The following is a 25,410-nucleotide window of genomic DNA, read 5'->3' on the forward strand; positions in this document are numbered from 1 at the left end:
GAAGGCAAATCCGAGCTGGTGGAGCCAGGGGGGGCTTTGGGGGAGCACCTTTGAGTGGCACCTTTGAGTGGCTTTGAGATGCTCAGCTGGAGGAAACACAATCCCAGAGACTGAAAGGGAACTCGGGAAGAGCATCCCAGCCTCCAGCAGCAGGGGAAGGTCAGCATTGCCACTCTGCAGCACCAGAGAGAGCTGAAAACCATCAGAGAGCGGCTAGAATTTCACCTGGATCAGAATGGTTTATTTTTTCTCCTGCATCTGATGAATTTGATCTGACATTTTATGCTGATAACTCTGATTTGAAACAGCACTATCTGGAGAGCAGGTTCCACTGCAGGCATTCCTGCTGCATGATAGATGCAACTGTTCCGAGCCAGCACTGCTTCCAGTGCCTCCAGCAGCTCCATTCCATTCCTCTTCCAGACATTAAATGTACATTAATACTCATTAATGGTAAGAAAATAAATCTATGGGGGAAATAAATTCCATATTCTCGTATTTCATCTGGACAGTTTGCCTCTTTCCTTGAATTCAAAACCAAGTTTCCAAGGTTCTCCACTGATTTCTCCAATACAGACACCTATTTTTCATTAAAAAGAATCACCTCTGGCTGCAAAGCCTGGCTTTCACTGGATACTGATGGAATTCACAAACTGAGAAGAAAATAAAGTTGTCCATGCACCAGTGGGTATCAGACACAGCCCCCAGTGTTCAGCTGGTCTGGTGAAGCTTTGCAGCAGCAATAATTTACTGTATAAAGGCCAAAAACAGAGTTTTGCTGTGAATCTTTCTGGGTTCCCTATCTCAAACCCCACTCTAAATTAAACCAATATTCTTATGCAAACACACTTTGGAAGTGCCTGTTTTATTGGAATCATGATTTTGTTAACAAAAGAGGTTCACAAAGCCATAATTTAATAATATTTCCCTTGTCAGGTGCCAGCTGCTTATCAGAATGGAGCACCCCAGGCAAGAAAACCTTAAATATTTCTGAGTTATCCCTTTCCTTGCCAATTCTAATATTTGGCATCTTTAACACTGAATCTGGGTCCAATATTAACTTTATGCTGCACTATAATATAAGGAGAAATTGCAGAAATATTTTGGAGGTGCAAAGTTTTGCTTCTGTTATTAAAAACCAGCCCGTGCTTGCTTTGATGCCGGCTGGATAATTTCCAGGGCTTGGGCTGGGGATGACAAGAGTGAAGTGCAGGACAGGAGCAGATGTGCTACTGGAATACAGGCAGGAAAAAAAAAGAGATATTCAGAACACAAAAAAAAAAGACTAAGTGAAAGAAGCAGAATAAAAAATTAACAAGCTTGTCAATGAAGAAGCACCAACCACATTAAAATATGAATTAACCTGTAACCCTGTTCAAAATTAAAAAAAAAAATACAGAATTAATGCTGGTACACTTAATTTTAGTGTTATTAACAGATTCCAGAATGATTTTACAGCCCAATTTCTGTATTTCAAAACCCCTTAAGCCACTTTCTTTCTCCAACAGCATTGGACCTGCAGCCAACAGAGAGAAGAGGGACAAATGTAGAAATTTAACATTTCTGCACAGGACAGGCATAAAGAAATCCATAAATGAATTCTTGCTAAGTCTTAAGACTTCAGAAAGAATTCCTGGAACAATACTGACATTACTACTAGAAATTAAACAAGAAAATAAAAAGGAGACAAATTGGCAGGCTCCATCTGCAGGGATGTCTGTTCCCTTCGGAGAATAAACAAACTCTTCCCTAAAATACACATAAACACAGCCCAGCCTGGCTGCTATGGCACACAGACACAATCAAATCATTAACCGGCTCCAAAATATCAGCAGCAGTGGCATAAAGTGTGTGTTCATGGATTTGGAGCTCTCTTCTCCATAGAAACATCAGAGTAGAGCGTGATACACACCCAGAAAATATCTCAGTGTTTTTTTAGAATTATTGCAAAGGGGAAATGAACAGTTTTGAGTCTCTCCAGCCTTTCCTGCCATTGGCTCCTCCTCCCCCTTGTCTGGGTGGACACTCCCAACCTGCTGCTCACCAGGCTCACAGCTGTCTCTGCTCCTGAAGCTGCAGAAACGGGAAAAATCCAACAGTGGCACAGAAAAACTGGAGATTCAAACCTGCATTTATCCCAAGTTCCTTGGAAGTGCAAAGGCTGCAATACTGAGGTAAGTTTTCAGATTGGAAGCGTTTTCCCACTCACCTCAGACAAACAGGGTGGAAACAAGATGAGCTGTAAGGGTCACTTCTCATGTAAATTATTCCACGGTTCTATAATAAAATAGGAAACTACACCAGAGGATGAAGGGAATGCCCAAGAAGGGCTAAAAGAGTGTAGCTTAAAATTCTTAATAAGCAGAAGACCCTCTTTAATCTGGAGCAGTATCACCTGTTAATTAATATAAATACAAATTAATTACAAACCAAAGGATTCAAGACTATTTCCCTGAAGCTGCTTCAATCTAAATATATGTGAAAAAAAACACCCCTGACATGTAGAGAAGTTAATCAACTAAGACTTCAATTCATTAGTTTATTCTTTTTTACATTAAAAAAAAAATTACAATGTAAGGATTTGAAAAGCCAAGTAAACCGGATTTCACACGCACACATTTGCCAAGTCACAGGGTTCAACCACCTGGAGTGATATTTTCTGATTTTCTCATTGAACAATATACACAGTAAGAGCCTCAGGACAAAGCCAGACACGTTTTTTTCCCCCCTCCAATCTTTAAGGTGTGCAACTGAATCTGCACAGAATTCTGTGGGACTTCCAGCCTCCCCCTCAGTTTTGTTCATTGGACTGCAATTCCAGCGGATTTCCACCAAGGAAGTCTCCAGCATTCCACACCACCACCCTCTCTTCTCCCCAAGCAAAGTGAAATTATCCCAAAGTATTGCACAGTTTTGTTCACAGGGCCACAGACAAGAAATGGATCCCTCAGTGCCTTCAGCCAGCCCATGGAACAGAAACTGATGGAGCTGGGATAAGGATGCCACGAAGAGATGGAGAAAAGCAGGGCACTGAGAAAGGAAACAGCTCCTGCAGTGCACAGAGGCTGCAAATGCAGAGTTCTGAGCTGCTTGAGGTGGGACAGGTCATGAGTGCCACTGGCTGAACAAAAGCAAGAACAGGACAATTTTAAGGCAAGTCCCAAAAACAGGGAGCTATTTACTTTCTAGGCACGGTTTCAAGCTATGCATCAAGGCTCCTGTTTCATCCTTTATATGGTCAGTAATTCATAGGTTAACAATAATACAAAAAAATTAGTCTAAATGTCATTTTTCAAGAATCAACTTTTAGCTGGATTTTTATTACTTGCAGCTTGTATTTCATTACTTGCAGATTTATGAACATTTTTTAGCACTACTGTTGTTTGTCAGGCCCACATAAAGCAGTTCTAGGTCTATATTGCTCTCATTTCTTCCAAGTAGTTTTGGGTGGAAATGGTTAAATTCAAAATAACTCCCTCTATTGCAGATGTCTCTACATTTAAGTTGTGCTGTACTCGAGAAAGGAGGGGAGTTGCCTCTTTCTCTGCTGTCTTTGTTCAAGGGATCATTAACAGCTTTCCCTCTAAGACAAGCCGGTACAGTAAAAAAGGGGCAGAACAAGACCCTACAAGGACAAAGTGTTTGCAGTGAATCACCCCCAGTCTGTCACCTCACACAGCAGGACACTGCTCCCACTCATCCACACTTGAGTTCCTGTGCAATCAGTGCATGAGGAACTGGGAATGCACATCCCAGGGCAGGATTTGGCCCCCAGCCAGGCTACAAGTGAGAATTTTGCCTTTCCCCAAATGTCAGAGGGGATGGACACTGCCAAACACGGGCCATGCTTTAGGGAAGAGGCTGGGCAGGGTGTGGCAGTGCCTCTGTCCTTGGCATCACCTGCACACGAGGAATGTGTGGGACAGAGAGACAGCTCTGCTGGTCAGGACAAGCTGAAAGAGAAAGGAGAACTGAACAAAGCACAATTCCCTGAAATCTGGACTGAGAAGGCTGCGTCTCACTGGAGATCAACTTCCACCAGAATGCTCCTCCTAATGATTGACAACTGCATCCAAGGACGTGGACTCCTTATAAAAAACACACAGGTTAATTCCCCAGACATTTATCAAATAAAAAGGGTTTAGCAACAAAAAAAGAAAGAGGGGGGAAGTAATTTCAGAAAATAAATTACAGTAGCATGACAACATTTGGCTTCTTTAGTGTGACCACGTGCTTTTCCTCTGGTATCCTGCTGTGAAGATCGTGGCAGATCCAGTTCCTGTCTCAGAAACTAACGAGATGTCTGTGACAATAAACGTAGAAAACTCTGCTTGCTACAAGCAAATGTCTGATATCAGTTTCACCTGGTCACAGATTATATGTAGACAGCCTTCTCTGGCCCCAAAATAAATACTATATAGGATTCTTGCAAGTCCCAGCATATTTAGACTCAAACAGAAAACTCAGGTCCTCCTTTCTTTCCTCGCAGCAGGAGTCGCCTGATCCGAAATCCAGCGAAAGGGTTGATCCACAGGAGGGAGGGCTGGCCCCCAAAAACAGATTTCATCCCTTCCCAGCGGAGCCTGCGCTCCCACGTTGGCTTTTCACTCTTCAGTCTTTCAATCTCCTGCAAACAAACACAGGCAGGGATGCACTGCTGAGTCCAAGGTTTAGTTTGATCTAATGGCGGCTATAAAATCCGGGTTTGCAGTTTTGTGTTGTTTTATTGTGTTGTTCCTCAGCTGATTTAGTTTCTTATTCTTATTTATTAAGTACTAAGCTAGAAGTCAGAAACTGTTTTAGCCCTGTGGATACAGGGCAGAAGATTTAGAACATTAAATATGTACAAGAAGGTTGATTTACCTCTATCTCTTTTCCCCCTCAAGCTAAAAGACAAAATTCCCAGAAAAGCTGATGGATCCACGTGCAGTATCCTACATTACAAGCTGTTTACTCAGTTAATGAAAGCAGACAGCAAGGCTCCTGGTCCACAATTACTGGAGGCAGGATTACTCTCCCAAATGCATTCTTTTGATGGTCATTTTTTGTGCTTCCCACTAATGAAGGCTCAAATATTTACCAGTTGTTTTGTGCTTACTCCTCAGTACAGAAATACACTTTTAAATGTGAGAAAATATTGAACAGTCACAGGATTCAATTTCCTTATGTTCCCAGGCAATTATTCTCTCAAGATGTGACACTGCACATCTAAGGACAAGGGAGCCCAAACTCTGTTTTATCCTCTGAGAAAATGTATCAAAGCGAGGTGAGAGAGATTTCCAGTATAAATCTGAAAAAAGCAGACATTTCCCGTGGCACCCAGCAGGAATTTGTGCCAGCTCAGAAGGGAAAGTCAAACCTCACGTCAGAAGTTTTGCATTCTTTGTCATTTAAAACCGAATTGCAAAATGTCAGAAGAGCAAATAGTGCAAGAGCTTCTGTTAGAAAGCAACCTCCAGTAAACCATTCCAATCCTCCCAACTGTCAAAAATAAAAATGATGAACTACGGAAGTCTTGCAGCTTTCTCCAAAATAAGATCCTCTCCTCATGCAAATAAAACCACATCTAATCACATCTTCCCAGAATAAATTTTACAGAACACAAAGAAGTCGAGGTTTTTACCGTTTCATCATTGCATATTGAGTGGATTTGGGTGCCAAACATGACTGCAGTGAAAGTGAGAAACAGAAAACCCTCAAGGCACAAGAAGATCATCAGGATCACAGTTACAGGTGGGGAGAAGTCACTGCACTCTGTGAAAAGGAGAGATGTGGTTACCAAAAAAAACCCAACAGCAAATTGCAGAGCATGTCCTACAGGTCTGGCACTTGAAACAGTATTTCACATTTAAAACAAACTTCTGATTTTGCAGCAGCTTTATTTGCTGATGAAGAAAATAAAGAATTTTATGGAAGTAACACTTCTGCCTTCCCATAAAGCACATGGTAACTATTTCTGCAATCCTGCCTCGGGATTTCAGGGCTATCAAACAAATGTTTGCACATGAGGTGAGTGAAAAACTCAGAATTGCACACGAGAGAGCAGCTTGGAGCTTCCTGCACGACAGAAGCTGTAAAAACCATCCCCATTGTCAGCCCTGACTTGCTAATACAGATGTTCCACTTGGCTGTGATTGCTTTATTACTCTTTTTTAAAAAAATTCTCAACACAAAGTAATCATGTTCTGCCTCACACATCTCTGCAGAGCCTCTGATCACCTGATTAACTCAATTGTATTTAAACAGGGATAAGTGTACAGCAGGGTGAATGTTTCAAGTAAAAAGAAAAAGTTCTGAGATTCCATCCATTTAATGAAATACTCAGGAAAAAAAAAATCACATGGATTTCCCTGTTGCTTCATATAGCAAAAGAACACATCAACAATCTGCCAAAAGCACAAGCCCAGAATGAGCTCTGGCACATTGGAACATTAAGAAATAAAAGCCAGAAAACTAAATTTAAAAATATGGGATAGTTTAGGGAATTTCTTTTCTGCAGGAAGTCCACAGCTGACTCCAGTAATGGAATGAGGGAGAAATGTGTTTAAATTTCAGGTGTCATTGCCAGAACTGAGGTGGGGCACACAAAGCCCAAATTCAGGTGATGTAGAGCTGAGGTGGTTGAGGACCAGCTCAGTTTCCTTCCTACTACAGAGGTAGTAAATTACTACTTGTGTGTAAAGGGAGTGAGAATGCCCCTGGCAGCTCTTACAGAGAATGACGGAAGGAAAGGGGGCAAAAAACCCAGAAAGGAAAAGGAGAGTGATGGATACACAGATCTGAAATATTTTAAGGATATCACTTAAAGAAGGGACTAAAATAGGAATGTTAGGACTAAAATAGGAACCTTTTCCCTACTATCTGCTAGATTATGATAATGAAAATTAAGTATTTATTTGCTCACCAGTCCACTGCCCTCGGACACAGGAGAAGAACTGAAATCCACAGAGTACAAGAGCATGAGCTGAAATTAGGGCTATGTACATCTGCAAACAAGAGACAGCAGCACTTCACTCACTGTCACCACAGAAAACACAGCAAAACACCAAGGAACTTTGAAACAGCACAAAACAAAAATGAATAAAAATGAATATGGAAGGAAAAAAAACCCCACCCTACCAAACAAAACAACTGTGTCCTAAAGCCATTACTCACCAAGCACAACATAAATTGTTATAATCAAGGTAGACTCAGCCTAAAATCAAGCTGCTGTTGCTGCTCACTCACCGTAAACAGAACAAAAAATCTCTGATTTTTCTCCCCCACACAATTATTCACCCACGGGCAGTGGTGATCCATCTTTCGGATGCATCGCTTGCAAATACTGCAAGAAAGGACAAGAGGCTTCTGGTGAGAAATTGTATTTTAAATGCAGAAAAAAAGGGCAGCCACTCTTAGGATGACGTGCTGAAATATTTCATGACAAACTGCAGACAGGGATTTTATCTGCATTTCTTTAAAAGAAAGTGTTTGTTCCCTCTCAGTTCAGCCTTTGGTTGCTCCAAAATGGATTTTGTACATAAAATACTCCTGACAATAAAACACAATCACTGCACAGCCAAACACACAATCAAGCAAATCCAGAACTTCAGAACAGGCAAAGCTTCAGCTCTCTCTACATTCAGTATTAATAAAACCCTTTCCCTTCTGGAGAAGGGTTTTTAGATAAAGTAAATATTTTACAGGCTTTCAAGTTGTAAATTTTGCTTGTGGATAAGAAGAAACCCAAGCAATTCACATCTTCCAGGGAGAAACTGTTGTTCTTGAGGTCTCAACCAGCCATAAAATTCTAAACTTATGCAATCAAAATCTGAACTAAAGCACAGCTCACAGCATCAAACCTCACTTCCTCAACAGAAAACACAAATATTGAAACTACAACCAGCACTTATTGAGTGGCTACTTGCTCATCACTTCTTGAACACTCCCGCTCTTTGCTGGTTCACTTGGTTCCTGCCCAGTTCTGAGTCAAGGCTATGCCCGCAGAAGCCAAATCCTGCAATAACTCCATTTCACATCTGCCACAGAGCAGCAGAGGGCTCAGCTCTGCAGCCAAATATGAACAATTACACACCAAAACCAAAACAGTTGCAACATCTGTTGTAGTTCTTCATAAATCAATAGCTTAAGCAATGCTGATATTCCGCTTTCCCAGCTTTGTACTGAAGACAGCCACACACTCAGTGCCCCAGATTTTCCTGCAGAATACCCAGAATATTAAACATTTTCACTTCAGCAGCCACCAAGCCAAATAAGCCTAAAAAATGCAGGGAACTCTTATTCAAACCCCTTAGTTTTCAGCACAGGCTGATTTAAGTGTGGTGTCTGCAGGTGCTGTGGTGACAAACCACAAAGCAGAGCTGGGTGACTGTCACTGGAGAGACAAAAGAGGGAGGTGTGGGGGGAACTGAATGCTCTGAGGCAGAAAATAATTTTTAAGTCATCACATTTGTATGATTCTGAGGCAATTCAGCATGAGGCAGAATACACCCACTGTGCAGGTCATGGGGAAGAATCTCAAATGAAGCTGCCTTTGCTGTGAGCTATCAAAACCCAGCCCCTACATTCCCCCTGCCTCCTGTTTTATGGACAATAAAGAGAATTCATCCTCTGCTACAAATGACTCTTTAAATACAAGTGAAAATCCCAGTACCAGATAAACACCACAGCCACTCTGTGGTGCAAGAAAACTGGGTATCACCCCAGGGGAGACACTCAGGAGGCTCCTCAGAAGACTTTCCTTGCTGCCTGCAAGTTCAGCCTCTCATCCCCCTGAGCATCACAACCAGACAAGGCTCCTGATGTGCCACAGAACCCATGCCAGCACTCTAAAAACAGTATTAATGTGAAGTGCTCAGTAAAATCCTACCCAGGCTCAACTGAGCTGAATGCTGGAGGATGTGAGGTGGGCAGGACTCGCTTCTGCTCATTCAGAATTTCTCACAAGCCCACACAGAGCTCTCACAAGAGCTCAGATGTCTGGAACTCTGCCTTCAATTCCTGATCTCCCACCAACAATCTCACAGCACTGCTCCATGCAGTGGTTCTGCCTTCTTCCTACCCTATCCCTTGTGTTTTATTCCTTTCTGTGCAGCAGCAGTTTGGGGAAATCCCTCCCTCAGCTGCAGCCTGGGTTGTTCACAGGAGAGATGCAAACAGAACAAGCACCTGTGGATGGAGAAAAGTCTCTCCACCAGCCTGGAATTGCTGCCCCATGAACTCAGGCAGGTGCAGTTACAGCTCTGAATGCCAAAGATAACATTTAGAAAGACACAGCTAAAGACTCAAGAGAAATGGGTGTGGGTAACAGATAGTCCCTGGGAGCCTGCTGGAAACGTCTCAGTGACTTAATTCAGAGTAACAGCTCCCCACACACAAACACAGGCACTCAGAGCAGGCAGGAATGATGACAGCTGTGCTCCTTCAGTGAAAATGAAATCCCATTCACTCAGGATAGGGCTCTTCCCTGTGCTGAAAATGTTAACTGCTCACTAAAACATCACTTTAATGTATTTCAGAGATGTTTGGCTGTAAATAAAAGGTTTCTGCTCTTTCCCCCTTCACTAATGTGTGTTACGAAACTATTTTTCTTCCTTAAAAGAACTTCTGTTGCAGTGTTGCACAACAATTTTTGTAACTACATCCTAAGAGTCTCTTCTGTTAATAATTTACTACTCAAAACACGCACTGTGCCTCTCAGTGTAAGTATTTCCCAACAGCAACCAACTTCAATTTCCATTTCCAAGTCTCTCCTATCAGCAAATTGCCACTTTGAATACTTGGGACTAGACCATCCTTTTAATGTCCTTGGAATGGGTTTGCAAACCAATATAAAAATTGGCAGCATAATCAAACAAACCCTTTTTCTACTGGGTGAGCTCCTGCAGGGAGAAATCGAAGGCAAAGAATCAGATTAACAGAAACAAAGACAATTAAACCAGAAATCCAACTGCTGAGAAAAACATGTCAGCAGCCTCACAACACTTTCAGGCTCTGGCTTTCTCCTCCAGAGGTTCTGTGGAGCCAGGGATGCACTGAGCAAGCCCCAAAAAGCTCCTTTACCCTTCAGTAAAACATGACAGAATATTTGACCAAGCATTAAAACAATTCCTAGGACACACAAAGCTGGATCTCTAAACAGGTGCTTGGGGAAAACAAACCCTTGGAAAATACCAGCTATTTCCTTTTTCACAGACGTTATCCGTTCTTGCTCTGCTTTAACAATAAATGCTGCTCAAATTCTTGCTGTGAAGAAGGCATTTGAGCTTCTGAATCTCTGACACTCCAGCTCTTTTTCTGTCATATGGAGTTCAACAGATGATGCCTTCATTTAGGGCTCCTTCCAAACTAGCAAATCCTACCAGGACCAAAGATGTGGCAAATGCTTTCCACAGATACCTGCAAGGTCTGTGCAGGAATCAACCTGAATATGGGATGAGAAAATGAGTGAGATCCAGGCCATGCTCAGTGGGGCTCCCTCAGGGCAGCCCAGGGACACAGAGCCAAGCCATGGGAACACTGCACAGCTCTCCTGGACCCCCAGGGATTCCCAGCTCCCCTCCTGGCCCAGGAGCAGCTGTGCTGCCTCCACCCCCAGCCATCCTCCAGTGAACACTCCCGAGCTGATGAAGCAGCAGCATCCCTGCACAGCAGGGCAGCCCTGGGATCTGCACCCGAGCAAAGGCAGCCTAAACCCACTGCAGATAATCCCACACTCGCCTGTTTATCCGTGGAACTTCTCCCTTCACACTCCAGACACAAAACCCACTCAGAGCTGAGAGAAGAGCAGGAGCTTCGTGCCAAGGCGGAGTGTTTATAACGGGAGCAGCTCCTCAGCCAGAGCATTGCACGGAGCACTGACACACACCAAGCTTTTAATTCAGAACCCACAAAGCTCCAGGATCAGCTCAGAGTCCTGACAAGACTCTGCTCCGTTCCTTTGACAGACACCAACTCAGAGACTTCAATTTAATACTTCTCACAATTCAACACACATCGCTCCCCACACCTAGAGAGCCACCAGAAGCATTTGCATCTTTATGTAAGCCCTGATTATGCAGGCACAGCTATTTTCAACTGGCTCACAATAAATACTACAAAAGCATTTCCACAGTGCCTGAGAACTCCAAAGATTGAGAATTAAAAATATACATTTACTATCTCTCCCACAGCGTGTTTAGCCCAAATGATCATCACTTCTGTCCTTATCCAAATGGATTTTCAATAAGTAGAAGTGCATTTAACCAATTATTCATGCAACTTTGGGAAAATAACCTGCCAATTCACATGTAACTTCAAATGCACTGCAAAGAAGAGATGACACAAAGTAATTACTTAAAACCACTCCAAATTTTGTTAATTTAAGACTGCAGGATTCATTTCTTAAATCAGCTCCTCTCAGAAATTGGAGATTCTTTTCTTTGCCCTGCATTACCCACAGCACAGCGCAATAACTGGAATTATGTACAGGAAAAGATACTCACAGATCAAATTTATTTAAGACAGCAGAGCACAGTTATTTTTATAAAATCTTTGAGTCTCTTGCTTCTCTCCCCTCATCCACAGTCATTTTTGGCCATAATACATTACATTTATAAAATACTCTGCAACGTAGGAATTTGAAAGTTCAGTGGATAGCAAAGAAAATGGGGGGGGGGGGGGAACGAACAAATATCAGGAATGTCATTCCATGCCTCCAAATACAGAACTCTTTAAGGAACTCTGGCATACCTGCAGTGGTGTGCACGCTCAGGTTTGATACTACAGCACTTGGGACATTTGTAGATCACTTCTCCTGGTTTCAGTTGCAAATTATCCATGTATTCTTTAGTGGCATTTCCTTTGGGCACAGCCCCCTGAAATCATTTCAATTAGAGGAGAGAAAGCTTCTTAAATGGCATGAGAGCATTTAAAAATACATTTCATAGACTTCATACCAGTAACCTCAGGATAATTGCTGAAATAAGTTCATTTATTCAAAGCCAGTCTGCTATAAGCCAGAATCAATTCCAAATGAATAAATTACCTCTGCTTGACCTCAAATTCAGCTTTATTCCAGCAAGACTCATCTCTGGCCAAGTATTAGCTTAATTCTCACAGAAAATCCTGCCACCAGCCCAGAGAAATGAAGAGGGAGACACATCTTACCCTGCAGACACCAGCACTGCTCATCATTTGCTGAGGAGTTACCCTGAATGTTTGGTGTGGCATTTGATTAATGGGCCAAGCCATCCACAGAAGTTAAACCAGCAACTACTTGAAAGATGTTTTTTCAACCCTCTGAAGCCAGGGTTTAACCACCTGCCCCAAGTTTTTGAGAACTGTCATTCTTTTTTCCTAAAATCTTTAGATTGGACACTGTTAGCAGGACCAGCACTGGCTTCTTTAATCTTCTTTATTGTGCAGCTTGGCGGTAAAGAGTTAAAGGAACTGATTCAAAAGAGAAATAATTGATTGGGAAAAGAAATTCACTTTTAGTGATTAGTTCTCTGATCTGATTATCACAGAGCTGCATCAGCCTCCCGAGTCCGGGATCTACATTTGGATTAGTAAGGAGAAAATCATGGACAGCACCACTGCCACCCTGCTCATTTGTGGAGGTAAAGCCTCATCTGGGAGGGAAAGTGATTGTGAAATAAACTGAGATGTGACAGCCAAGTGGCCTTTCTGTACCAACTGCTCCAGACCAGCACTTCCTCCACCTTCTCCAGGTCAGCCTAAGACAACTGCAACATTCTACAATTAATTCTAATTCAAAAAATCCCCCTGGCAACATCAGTACCTGACACAGGCACCGTAAGAAGTTCTGGGACAGAATTAAGAAGCCAGCAGGAATTCAGTTTCCACTGCCAAAAACACCCCTCTGCCTAAGGCAGGGAGTTTGTGCTGGCCAAGACGCAGCCCAGGTCCTGCCCCAGGTGAGCTCTTGGGCTGAGTGCTGCTTCAAACCTGAACTGGTGCTCACAGGGGGACAGAGAGACTTCCCTAAACACTCATCTTGTACTCCTGAGGTGGATTTTGCAATCTGAATGTTCTTGCTCAAGTTAACATTTGGTGTAAACATCTCACATTCCCCTGTTCACCTGCCACAAGGATGAGACGCTCAGACCACGCTTTCAAGCATTTTGCTGACAAAAACATGCTCTATTTCAGGAACATCTTTCACAGTCACAGCCAGCCACCAAAAATCTATTTTTACAGTTACAAGAATAAATTCAATTCACATAAGTTTCGAGGCAGTTCATTCCTTTCTTCCTTTCCTCTTAGTTTCTATCACACAGTTGTGTCTTCCATTCTGGGACTCAGCAGGAAAGGAACAGAGGAAAAAAGCAGTGACTCATCTCAGTTTGGATCATGTTTTACCCATAAAAAAACAACACAGGTCTAGAGAGACACACGGTTTTACCAGCTCATATTTTAAGCAATAAATCCTTAAACCATTAACTCTCTTAGCTGTCACAGTTTGTAGAAGTTGTGATATTTCATCACTGGGTGTGGGCAGAAGTAAATCAAAGACCTAGAAAATCATTAACTACAACACTCTGCTGGGTTTGTGAGCACTCCCATAACTTCTCTATACACTGGTAGTGGAGAAAAATGGAGATTTTTCTCCAAAAAATTTGGCAGAAATAGGTGTTTTTCCCTCACCCAACTTTTCCCAGATTTATTCCCTAAAAATAGTAATAGACTTTAGTACAAAATCAACTATTTCATCTCTTGAAATCTTGAAGAGTAAAAGTTCTAAGAAATGAGCACTTTCAAGACCTCTTACACCCACACTGCTTCCGTGTGTGCTCGGCTTAAATCTCCCTTCCCTCTGACTCCAAATATTTAAAGACAAAACTGCAGGAATCACATGGGACAGTGGTTTTTCCATTATGCCAAGTGTGCCTGAGGTTTTGCAGCACATCCACCTCTAAAAGTCCTTCCACGTGCCACGAATGGAAGAAGCATTTCAAGAGATGCAGGAGGACGAAGGCACAAATTTTGAAAAGAAATCTGATAAAAAGAAGGTGAGAAAACTGAGGACAGAGAAGACTAAACTTTATCAGCTTCTTCAGCACCTGGAGTAATATTTTACTGGTTTTCCTTGAGTCTAACACTTTTATAAATTTTATTCTGACTGTTCCTTTATGGTTTCATTAATGGAGTAACAGAAGGACAGGTACCATTCCTGATGATAAGTAGAGGTGTCATCAAAACCTTGAGGGTTTGAAACTAACAGGAGGGGTCTGCCTGTAACAGGAGGGAGTTTGACTGTAACAGGAGGGGGGTTTGACTGTAACACTACTTTTCCCAGCAGGAGAAGAGCTGGTATCACTCCTTCAAACTTCTGTGCAGATGGAGGGGACAATCCAAGCCAAGGAACTCCTGGATACTTACTGGATCAGTCAGCATAGTCCTCAGATGCGACGACAGAGCCAGCACCGCCAAGCAGTTAAAGAGAACCCCGTTGATCACGGAGTACCAAAAGTCTTTGGAAGGCAGCAACATGACAAAAGTCACTACGAAGTCTGCATAGACCACCAGGAGCCAGGTCATGATGGCACAGACCATGCCACAGCCATCCCTGATGAACCAGACCCTGTCAGCCATGTCGGCCTCCGAGGAGGAGGAGGAGGAGGAGGAGTCGTAGGTGTCATTGTCGGCCAGGAGCGGGTGGTGCTCGACATCGCGGAAGCGGTGCCCTGATGACTGCATGGTTTGCTGGCCTCGCCCTGCAGGGACAGACACACCACCAGCATCACCAGCAGCATTGATTATTAACGAGGAAACAGAGTGCAGGTGGCCCTGGGTTTTACCTTCTGGGAGATAAAGCATGTTCGGGGTCAAAATAGAACTGGGAATCTCTTTGATCGACACTTGAGCGGTTCTGTGACTACACCAAGATGAATATGAAATACGGAGAGACATGTTTTAAAGTTCTGGTTTTAGGTGGTTTTTTGTTTGGTTTTAGAGGGGTTTTTTTTGGTTGGTCAGTTTTTTGTTTTCAGTTTTTATTTTTTCTTATTTTCCTCTAAAGTCATGGGTAATAAATCAAGCTGATTTCCCCAGGTCAAGCCTGTGACAGTAATTGCTGAGTGATCTCCCTGCTCTTATCTCAACCCACAAGCCTCATTTTTTTATATTTTCTCTCCCCTCTCCAGTTGAGGGGAGACACAAACCAGCTTTGGTGGGTGTTCAGCCAGGGTTAACCCACCACAAACATTCAACTGACAAAAGGGTTTTTAGATTGGTTTCATTTCCATCATGTTGTGCTCATAAACCACTCCTCCCCTTCTGTTAAAAACTCTTTTATCTCAAACTAAAATGGCAAAGTCTTCATTAAATTACAGCTCATGTCTCCCTGAAAGCAGCAAATTATGGCACCAGACTGTTGAGTTTTTATTCTGCTGCAGCAAGTGAGGGAAGAGTAGAAAGGAAAACCAGGATGGAAATAAAGCTGTTCTAATTCATTGCTCACAACAAACAACACAGCAAGTTAGAAAGCAGCTACATTTGTGGACAAAAATGTTATTGTTTTGGAAAAACCACAAGCCTGTTACAAAGATCTATTGGATAACTCATAAAATGGTCTCAGATCAGCCCAAACTTCAGGGAAACAAATGGTTTTGGTTAAATTAACATGGCAACAGATTACACGAATCAGATTTTCAAAGAACACATTAATTAATTTAATTTCATGAAAACTCTTAGGGCTTTGTTGTCCTTCCAACGTGGAGCAAACGCCAGCCTTGAAGCCTTAACAGCTCTCATGAAAACAGCATTATTTCCCAGACATCTCTCCCAAGGAAAGATATGGAATGGCAGAGCTGAAGTGCAATCAACCAACAGGAGACAAATTAAAGCTTAAACACGAGGCCTCAAGAATATCCTGCTGCTTTAAAAGTATACCGTGTTCCAAAAATCATATTGATTCCTGCTCTTAAAGGCCATGCCTGAGAGAAACCTGAAAGCATTTCTATTGATTTATGACAGGCACACTGAGGTCTCCCTTCTTCCCCCCTCACTAATGGCAGCCTGCACACACTGCAGGGATTATGGCACTGCAATTTCCATCCCAAAACCTTGAACATGGGATCACTGTGTCCCTCCGCAATGGTTCAAGTGACCAGGTGAAGACACTGGCACTGAGACGGTTTTTGATGAAGCTGTGTTTGTCTAAACCCTTTAAAAACTCTCCATCAGGAATCAGAATAACATATTTTCTGGCCCAGGAAATCCTTCCGATCCTTCAGCTTTGATGTTAGAACTGGGCAGGAGCAACCCAAGAAATGAAAATAAATACGTGCAGATGCAGCAGAGAGATGTGAGAGCAACTGCAAAAAATAGCTGGGAAGCTCCCAGGACACTGTGAGGTGTCTGAAGGACAAATTCTCTGTTTGTGGAACAGAACAAACTGAAATTCAGCTCTGCTGCTTGGATCTATTACAAATTCTAGGAGTTAAATTGTAGTTTCTGTTCACACATTGGGGGTTTTTTTGGACAAAATTCCTCTCTCTCACCAGCATGCAGCTGCTAAGCCAAGGATGAAGATGTCATACACAAGAAAATTACCTTAGGAAAGAATGAATTTTATCTCCTTGAAAAGTAATTAAAGCTTAATTTAACCTAAATAAGGCCCTCTGTTCACCCAGTTCCTGATCCTGATCCTCCTAAATGTTCATAGTTAAAACTACAATCTGTGCCAATTAAGTCCAAAAGCACTTTGGGACATCACCACCCCTTGTGGTCAAGACCATTTAAGTTCCATAAAAATACACAATTAGCAGCCGGAACATGAAGATCATGTAAATAACCATGCAAATCAGCTATTATTTAATCAAAAAAAGGCTTCTAAAACTTTAAAGGAATGTTTTCAGTATGGAATGGCACAGAACTACTGCATTCATTTTGCTTAAACGCCTTAAAGACAACCAAAAAAAAACCCGTTAGCACAAATAAAGAAATCCAAAACCAGGCAAATACCTCCAAAACGTTTTGTGTGTTATTCTGACATCCTGTCCTGCCTTCGGGTTATCCCTGGTTATTCACATAGCCGTGTCTGACGTAAATCTGAAAAGACATCACCAACAAACTGATTAGCAGAGCTGCATCAGGAAAATGCTGTGAAATACAAATAACACACATCAATAGTAGCACTCTGAAACGCCCTGCACGTAGCTACAATGAAAAAGTTCCTGTTTTATTTAGCAGGCCAGGTAGTTGAAAGCTTGACATTTTTAGCTGTTAACTTTTGGAAATCACCACATGGCACTTGGAGCAGGATTGCAGCACAGAATCTTGCATTACGTTTCTATTTGGGGAAGAGAACAGAAGAGGTGTGGGCCTGAATTGCTGTCTGATTAAAGCTGCCTAAAGAAGTACCTACGGTTTTCTTCTTCACTGGTTTTATTCTCTATTTATTTGAAATAAATGTTGTGACCTGGAAATCACTCTTATTTCCAAGGTTAACTTAATATATTTTGAGAGTCACAACGATTCTGACATTTAAGAGCTACAGTAAACACAAAGTCACTTCCTTGAAAAGCTTCTGAAAGCAGCTTGTTAGAAATAGATCCTCCAAATACAACATTACTGGTGGAGTCCTTCAGAACCCATTCTCAAATCTTCCCAGCTCAAGGGGAATTGAAAAGGAGAAGTCTCTTACCTTATTTAAACAAACTCAAACATTCTACTGCAAGAATAAATGGTAATGCAAGTGTTTATTGTGAACATATCAGAATTATTGAATAGATGGGGTTGGAAGGGACCTTTAAATGTCACTTAGTGCCACCCCCTGCCATGGGCAGGGACACCTCCCGCTATCCTAGGTTGCTCCAAACCCCCATCCAACCTGAGCTTGGACATTTCCAGGGAAGAGGCATCCACAGACTGTCTGTGCCACAGCTTCATCACTCTCACTGTAAAAAACTCCTGATATCAAATCCCAACTGCCCCTCTTTTAGTTTTAAACCACTCCCCCTTATCTACTGCATCACTGCAGGAAGCTGTGATTGCTTCACAAATCTTAAACTTCACAATATTGTGAAACCCAGAGCCATTAAGCTGTCAATGAGGTGGCATTTGGTGGCAGCTGAGCAGACGAGGCACAGGAGCAGCCAGGTTGGGTGTCACCCACCCGTTTGGAGCTGGGGGTGACAGCTGAGGGAGCACCACACACTCACTCAGCCCCCGCAGGTGAAACATTCAGCTCACACTCATCGGCTGCAATTGCTCATGGAGAGCTCACTGAGGAGACAGGGACGGGATTTGTTCAGCCAGCCCCTCATCCCAGCTGCAATCCTGTGCAGAGTCTGTGTCTGTCACAGCCTGCTTTGTGTGCAAGTGTCCCCTCAGAGCAGCCCTGCAGGAATAATGGGATTAGGCATTCTCGTGGGATCTGCCCCATCCTCTCCAGCTGCCCACACCTTGGCCCCTCCGAGGGAAGAGGATCAGTGTTGGAAATCTCTCCCTTTATGAGGAGCTCAGCATCCCCACTGAGATGCTCACAGCTTCCTTCTACTCCTCATTTATTTGCTTCAATGCCTGTCCTAACCAAATTTACTCTCTATTGCATACTTGGAGTACAAAAGGTCAAAGCACTACACTTCAACCTCTAATACAGCAAGCAACAGTTTTTAATTTGACCTTTTACAAATCTTTATCTGGCACCAGAAGATAACAGCAAATTATTCAATGCTCCATGCCCAGCGCTACATTTGCACATACATTTGTGGTTATATTAAACCTGACCCAATCCAGTTCCACTCTTAGGGGTTATCTGAAATTCTCAGGTAGGGAATATCTCACCTGACCTACACCTCCCTGCTACTGAAACTCAGGCCTAAAAATGCAGATATATTACTGGAATAAAACAAACAAACAACTTTTGAAGAAGTTACATTATAAATTCATGACCACCAGAAAGGTGGCCTTGTAAAAGGGCTGGTTTTAGTGGAAGAAGTGGATCACCTAATTATATATATCTGTTTTCAAACTTAAAGAGCAGAAATGTAGTTTGGATATACAGAATGGATTCCCCCCTGTGAGGGTGGTGAGGCCCTGGCACAGTTTGCTCCATCCCTGGAATTATTCAAGGCCAGGTTGGATGGAGCTCTAAGCAAACCCACCCAGCTGAAGATGTTCCCACAAGGGGTGGGAACAAGATGACCTTTAAGGTCCTTTCCAACCCAAACCATTTCTATGATTTATGCCATAACATCTTTATAAACATCCTCAAAACCCAGAAATGAGAATTCACGGTAAAAGAAATTACTAAAAACGCAAGAGAACACCCCGATGAGTGTGTTCAGAGCACATATTTGTACAAAGTATTACAAAGCTTTGCTATCGGACATGGAGCAGATTTGTGATATTAAATCACTCTTCCACAAGCACAAAACAACACCAGAGATGTTCAGCAGGATTTCTTTTCAATAACATATCGTTCACCCTGAGATGTGAAAGTCAAAGGAAATACCTTACACGTGACTTTGGTGCCCAGCAAGGAACCAAACACACAACCTGATCCACCAGGAGTTCACTGGGGTACAGCAGCAAGGACAAAACGCTCCTGGATTAAACAACCTCCACCTGAGAAGGACACAAACACTACCTGAGGCTGGGCTTTGATTTCTGCCTCTTCTGGAACAGGGCCACAGGCTCAGATTCAGATTAGACTCCACAAGGCTCACACCAATACCAACATTGGCATGTGAAAGCTGAAAGTTTTACCTCTTTGCCAACAGCAATTGCATGAATCACATCCTACTTGAGAGAGCAAATCTTTTATTTCTAATTTTTGCCTTCAACAGTGCACACTCTATCCTCACACTCAGCTGAAGAGGGCTCAGGTGTCACATACAGTGATTGCTCTGTGATATGGAGCTGGCAAGCACATTTTTATGTCAGCTATTATATCCTCATCCATATGTCCATGTGATTCTTCCTCCCAGGTTCCAAAAAATAACGCTCTTGATCAAACTATTCTCACTAGCAACTTCCAATATCCATTAGAGGAACGTTCAAGCCTTTGTTTCAACTGTTCCTCATATCAGACACATAAATCCTCACACTTCCTCTGTGCTCTTCACTTTCAGCCATTCAACCACTGCAAAATCCCATCAATTCACTTTCCTTAAAAGGCATAAAAAAGAAATCCTTCAGATCTGTACGATACAAAATACACTGTTGCTAAAGGAAAACCAAGAAGCTTTAGGGAGATAAAAAGTGTTACCAAATCCTTTCAGCTCAACAGAGAGACCTCAGCTATTTAACACTAATCTCAAACCACTAAAATTTCCCATCAGTTTCATCTCCTGACGAACCAGCACGGCTCCTTTTTATCTGCAAATTTTCAAAGTCAGGGAGCATTCACTTCAAAAGAGCTAATTTCAGTCTGCTAATGTGAACAGTCACGGCGACTTCAACCTAATTATGTCTCCAGCGAGGCAAACAGTTACATCACTGTAATTCTGCATCCCGATACCATCTTACGAGCGGGTATTCAGCACAAAAAGTAGCCAGTGATTTCCCAATCCCTATGCTTTTTTTTAATGGCAGAGATCACACACACGCTGCGCTGCACGAAGCCACCCTCTCACTGGAGAGCTGTTTGCATTCCCACTTCCTGCAAGCGCTGGGAATGAGGAAAATCAGAACCATAAAAACCAGGGAAACCCCCGGAGCAAGCCCCAGGAAAGGTGGGAGTCAAACGAGAGATGCTGGCTGCCCTTCAGCTTCCCAGGGCGGCACCTCGGGCTCCACAACACTCCAGCTGGGGCACAGGGACAAATCCGAGCTTCTTCCTATAGCTGCTGATGGATAATTTATAATTTTTAATTTTTTTTTTTTTGGGGGGGGGGTTAGTGTAAATAACGCGGAAAGCGACAGCACACGCAGAAACACCCTGCGAACTGCGTCCAAACATCAGCCCCAGTGCCCAGCCCGGCCTGAGGCGCCTCATCCCCGCCAACCTTCCCCGCCCGCCCTTCCCGGGGCCACCGCGCTCCTGCCCGGGGAGGGACCGCGAGGACATTTACCTCAGCAGCAGAGGCGGCGGCGGCGGCCCCGCTGCCGTGGCGCGGTGGGGCGCTGGGGCCGGGCCCCGGCCGCTGGAGCCGCTGGAGCTCCGCGCCCGCCGCCACCGCGCCCGCGGCTCCCGAGGCTCCCCCGGAGCCGCAGGATCCCGGAAGCGGCGGGGGCGGCGCTTCCGCGGGAGGCGGAAAGGACGCGCTGGCGGCGCGGCGCAGGCGCGGCGGGAGGGGCGGGGCCGGGAGGGGCGGGGCGGGGCCGGGAGGGGCCGGGCGGGGCCGGGAGGGGCGGGGCGCGGCCGGGAGGGGTGGGGCGGGGCCGGGAGGGGCGGGGCGCGGCCGGAGGAGCGGGGCGGGGCCGGGCGGGGCCGGAGGGGCGGGATCGTTCCCCGCCGCACCCGCAGTGCCCGGCGTGGAGCGGGGAAAGGCTGCCGAGATGGTCCGGTTCCAACCCTTGTCACGGGCAGGGAGAGCTGGCACTGTCCCAGGGTGCGCCAAGCCCCGTCCGACCCGGCTTGGGACACTTTCAGGGATGGGGGAGCCGTAGCTTCGCTGCACAACATTTTCCGGAGTGTCCCTATCCTCACAGGGGGAAAATTTCCTCCTAACATTTAATCCAAATGTTATAAATGCATATTATAAAGTTGGCATTTCACAAATATTAAAATGAGTGCTATATGTGTAATTGTGCCGTATTGTGTTTTGTTAATAGGGTTTAGAAAGGTAATGAATGTATTTTCTGATTGTGACACGGTGTGAATAGTGGAAAGATTGAATTTTTTCCTTGTGACATCTGAAACTGACCAAGCCAAGAATTATGGGAGAGAGGTCATCACCTTATGACCCTGCATAAAAGCTGCTGGATTTCTAGCTTTTTTAATCAAAATAAAAACAGACAAGACCCACGTTACCAGACACAGTGGAGACACCCACAAATAAATCTATCAAATCAGATGATTGGAGAAACTTGAAACAGAAAAAAATGTTTTAATATCTATTGCATATGTAAAACAGCAATCCTTAAAACACAGTAATTGAAAGAGAAGGGTGTACTTTCTGGTGAGGCACCCCAGCTGGAACGTTTACTCTTACGTCTCCTAATTGTCTCTTTTTAATTTTTATTAAACTTATAATTTTTCAAAAGAGAGTAGAACTCGTTTTTCACACAAACCTACTCTGTCAGTTTGAGGCCATTCCCTCTGGTCCTGTCACTACATGCTCTTATAAACAGTCCCGTTCCATCCTTCCTGCGGGCTCCCTTCAGGCACTGGAAGGTTGCAATTGGGTCGCCTTGAAGTTCCTCTTTTCCAGGCTGAGCATTCACAGCTTTCTCAGCCTTTCCTTCCAGCAGAGCTGCTCCATCCCTCCGATCATCCTGGCGCCTCCTCTGGACTCTCCCCAGCAGCTCCAGGTCTCTCCTGTGCTGGGCTCCAGGGCTGGGGCAGCTCTGCAGGTGGGGACATCACCCTGCCCCTGCAAGGACCGAACACGGAGGCAGTGGGGATTACTTCAGTTTCTCCATCAATAATTCTTGCTTATGTCTACACGTATTTTCGTGATCATTTCATTACAGTCCCTCATTAACATATTTCATTACAGTCCCTCATTAACTTGTACCTCATCCCTGGCAGTGTCCAAGGCCACTTTGGATGGGGCTTGGAGCACTCTGGGATAGTGGAAGTTGTCCCTGCCCATGGCAGGAGATGGAACTGGATGAGTTTTAAGATCCCTTCCCACCCAAGCCATATGTTGATTTCACTTCTGAGAGTCTCAGGAATGTGATTTGGCACCTAATTCAACAGCATGTTCCGCAGTTGTTCACTATGCTTAAATATCAGTAATTGACAAATTGTTTGATATGGAAATATTATTACATGACACTCATTCAGGATTTCCCACTGTGTATTAGGAAAAAATACAGACCCAGTGGCTCAAAAAGTAGAGGCAAACCAGCAAACCTTGCAGTGTGTGAGCTGAGGATATTTTTAAAGCAAATAAAAAACGCTGAAGGGTGACAAACAGAAACGATGACAACCCGGGCATGCTTCTGCATCCTTTTTTTTCTTGTAGCGTGACCACCATCTAGTGGGACACGGGCAGCCAGTGCAAAAGGGTTGTGCGTGCTGATAAGTGCAATAAAATACAGCTGCTCATGTGCCTGTTTGTCTCCTCTTCTGTGCTGAAATATTGGGGACATCTGAAAAGCTTGATTTTACATATTTTCTTCTATTTCCCAACAGCTGGTTGTGCATATGAAAAGAAATTAGTCGATGCCAATGTCTCTGCTATTCAAATATAATTATGTAAATATTTATAGACATAAAATCAGAAGAGCTGATCTTTTACTAAAGCTTCGTTCTCCCTCGGTGTTTTCCTTAATGTAACTAATATGTTATTTATGCAGGAATAAAAATGACAACAAAATAATATTCTGTTATTTTATATTAAATTACAGTGAGTTTAACCCTTGGAAAAACCTACCATTCTTGTGCTTTTATCTCAGGGTGACTGAGATACCAAATTTACCCAGGAGTTACAAAGATGTTGGGTACTGTGACATCTTGTTTTAGCAATATTGCAGATGTTTCAGAACTTATGCATAAGCTTAAATTTATGCTAAGCAGAATTTCTTAAATTCAGCTTGCTTTTTCTTTGTGTTTTAGCCCCTTGCAGGTTCCTGATTTCTTCCTGATCTTGAAAACAAACTGGTTGAGTATTTTCCTCCCCACATTTTTTTGCTGAACACATGGAGCAGCTCTTAGATTTGTTTTAATACACAGAGAGTTGGTGTTGTCACGCTAAAAACATCAGGACTTGGGTTCTTCTGCGAGTCCTGGTGGTTTGGAACCCGTTCCCACCACAAATGATATTGCCAAGACAAATTGTTTGCCAGAGATAACTTCAAGTCCTCAAACAAATTACCTAAGAAATGTGGAAACAGAAGGTGGCACGAAACAAATTGTTTCCCTGTGTCCTGTCCTCACAGGAAGGAACGGAGCTTATCTTTGTGACAGATTCTGTAGGGACACACACACATTGCCATATTCATGCTTCCTTTCTCCTCCCCTCAGAAATGCAAATACTGAAATTCAAGCGGTTTGTGTAAGGGCTCCAACAATTTGGGGAAGGGCAGCAAAGCTGCTCATGGGTTGCATTGGGGGGGGAAAAAAAGTAAGTTTAGAAGAATCTGTCATTTGTTATAGCCCCTTCCACATCAGGCAGAGGAGGATTCAATTATGTGCATGTTTGTGAAGTCCCAAAGGTTTGCCATTTGTGTGGATCTTTCCGCACAGACTATTGCTTTGTGTCAATAATGTGTCCAAATTCTAGCGGAAAAGAAAAGCTGGTTTTCATAATCCATTCCCTTTGCAGCCTTTTTGTGGGCTGAGCCACATCTGCTCTGCTGCAGGTGCAGAGTGATAACACTGTGACACATCTCTCTCTTTCAGACTGTTTTCAGTCCCTCCGCAGCACAAAGTATAAAAACAACCTTATTATCCCTCTGGCTCTCTGGAAAACAACCTTATTGGCCCTCTGTCTCCTCTAGGTGCTTAACTTTAAGATGTGCCCCTTCAATATTCACTGAAGCAATGGTGATTTACAGAAATTAGTTTCTGAACCTCATTGTCTGGATCTCTGGTGCCTTCTGCCCTCCTTTTAATTTGATGTGGCCCATGGACAGCAATAAAGCAACACAGAACAGCTGTGCCTGGCCTCAGAAAAGGGGAGCTGTGTAAAACCGAGGAACCTTTTTATGAAGGTGAAAGGAATATCTAAGGTGCTAAAAGCTTTTGAGGGAACAATAGAAACATGATCACCGAGGGAGACAATGTAAGTGCACATCAGTATCAGGACAAACTGGGAAAAAAGGGCAAAAAGGAGAAGCAGAGCTCAGGAGGTTCTTAAAAACAAGTTACATTCAGAGGAGAAAATCGAAAGAACCATAAGCACTGATCCATTAAACAAAACCAGGGTAGAGGTGGTTATAAAACCAAACTGAGGCACAACTGAAACAAGGCATAAAAGTGCACAATAAATGTTTCCGCAAGTAACAGGGAATCCGCTGGGAAGTTTGAAGAGTCCAAACACCCAGGAGACAAAGAAAGCACAGGCTCTGAGAGCTCCAGCTTTCTCCAAAGTGAGCTTAGCTGCACTTCAACCTCTCCTGAGAGGCTGGGTTTGTTTCAGTGTAGGGAAATGAGACTAAATGCTAATTGTAAAAGGACTAAAAAGATGTCTTATACAACCAGCCAAAAGCCTTCAAAAATATGGCTTCTAAAATGGTCACCTACAAGAGATGCTGAGATGCCTGCTGTGGGAGGGGGTTTTTGGTTCCTTGGGCTGCTGCCTGTTGGCTGGAGCTGGCAGTGGGAGCAAGTGAAGGACCCTACTTATG

General features: G+C 43.5%; 1 protein-coding gene across 2 annotated transcripts; it reads right to left on the reverse strand.

Moving 5' to 3' along the window:
- Window positions 1-2,506: 2,506 nt before the first annotated feature.
- Window positions 2,507-21,164, reverse strand: ZDHHC7 (zinc finger DHHC-type palmitoyltransferase 7). 2 transcript variants are annotated; one of them, XM_066194719.1, is made up of 8 exons: window positions 21,024-21,164; window positions 16,969-17,055; window positions 14,383-14,717; window positions 11,731-11,855; window positions 7,228-7,324; window positions 6,905-6,986; window positions 5,624-5,754; window positions 2,507-4,627 (listed from the first exon to the last, which is right to left on the reverse strand). In XM_066194719.1, exons 3-8 carry the CDS (start codon window positions 14,698-14,700, stop codon window positions 4,451-4,453), a joined length of 930 nt encoding a protein of 309 aa, XP_066050816.1. In that variant the 5' UTR covers window positions 14,701-14,717; window positions 16,969-17,055; window positions 21,024-21,164; the 3' UTR covers window positions 2,507-4,450. The 2 variants fall into 2 exon arrangements, with proteins under 2 accessions (XP_066050816.1, XP_066050817.1); XM_066194720.1 differs by lacking the exon at window positions 21,024-21,164 and adding an exon at window positions 19,463-19,526.
- Window positions 21,165-25,410: the final 4,246 nt, after the last annotated feature.

Source organism: Chamaea fasciata, unplaced genomic scaffold, assembly GCF_029207755.1.
Source record: "Chamaea fasciata isolate MVZ Bird 193981 ecotype frontalis unplaced genomic scaffold, bChaFas1.0.hap1 SCAF_12, whole genome shotgun sequence".
NCBI lineage: Eukaryota > Metazoa > Chordata > Aves > Passeriformes > Sylviidae > Chamaea > Chamaea fasciata.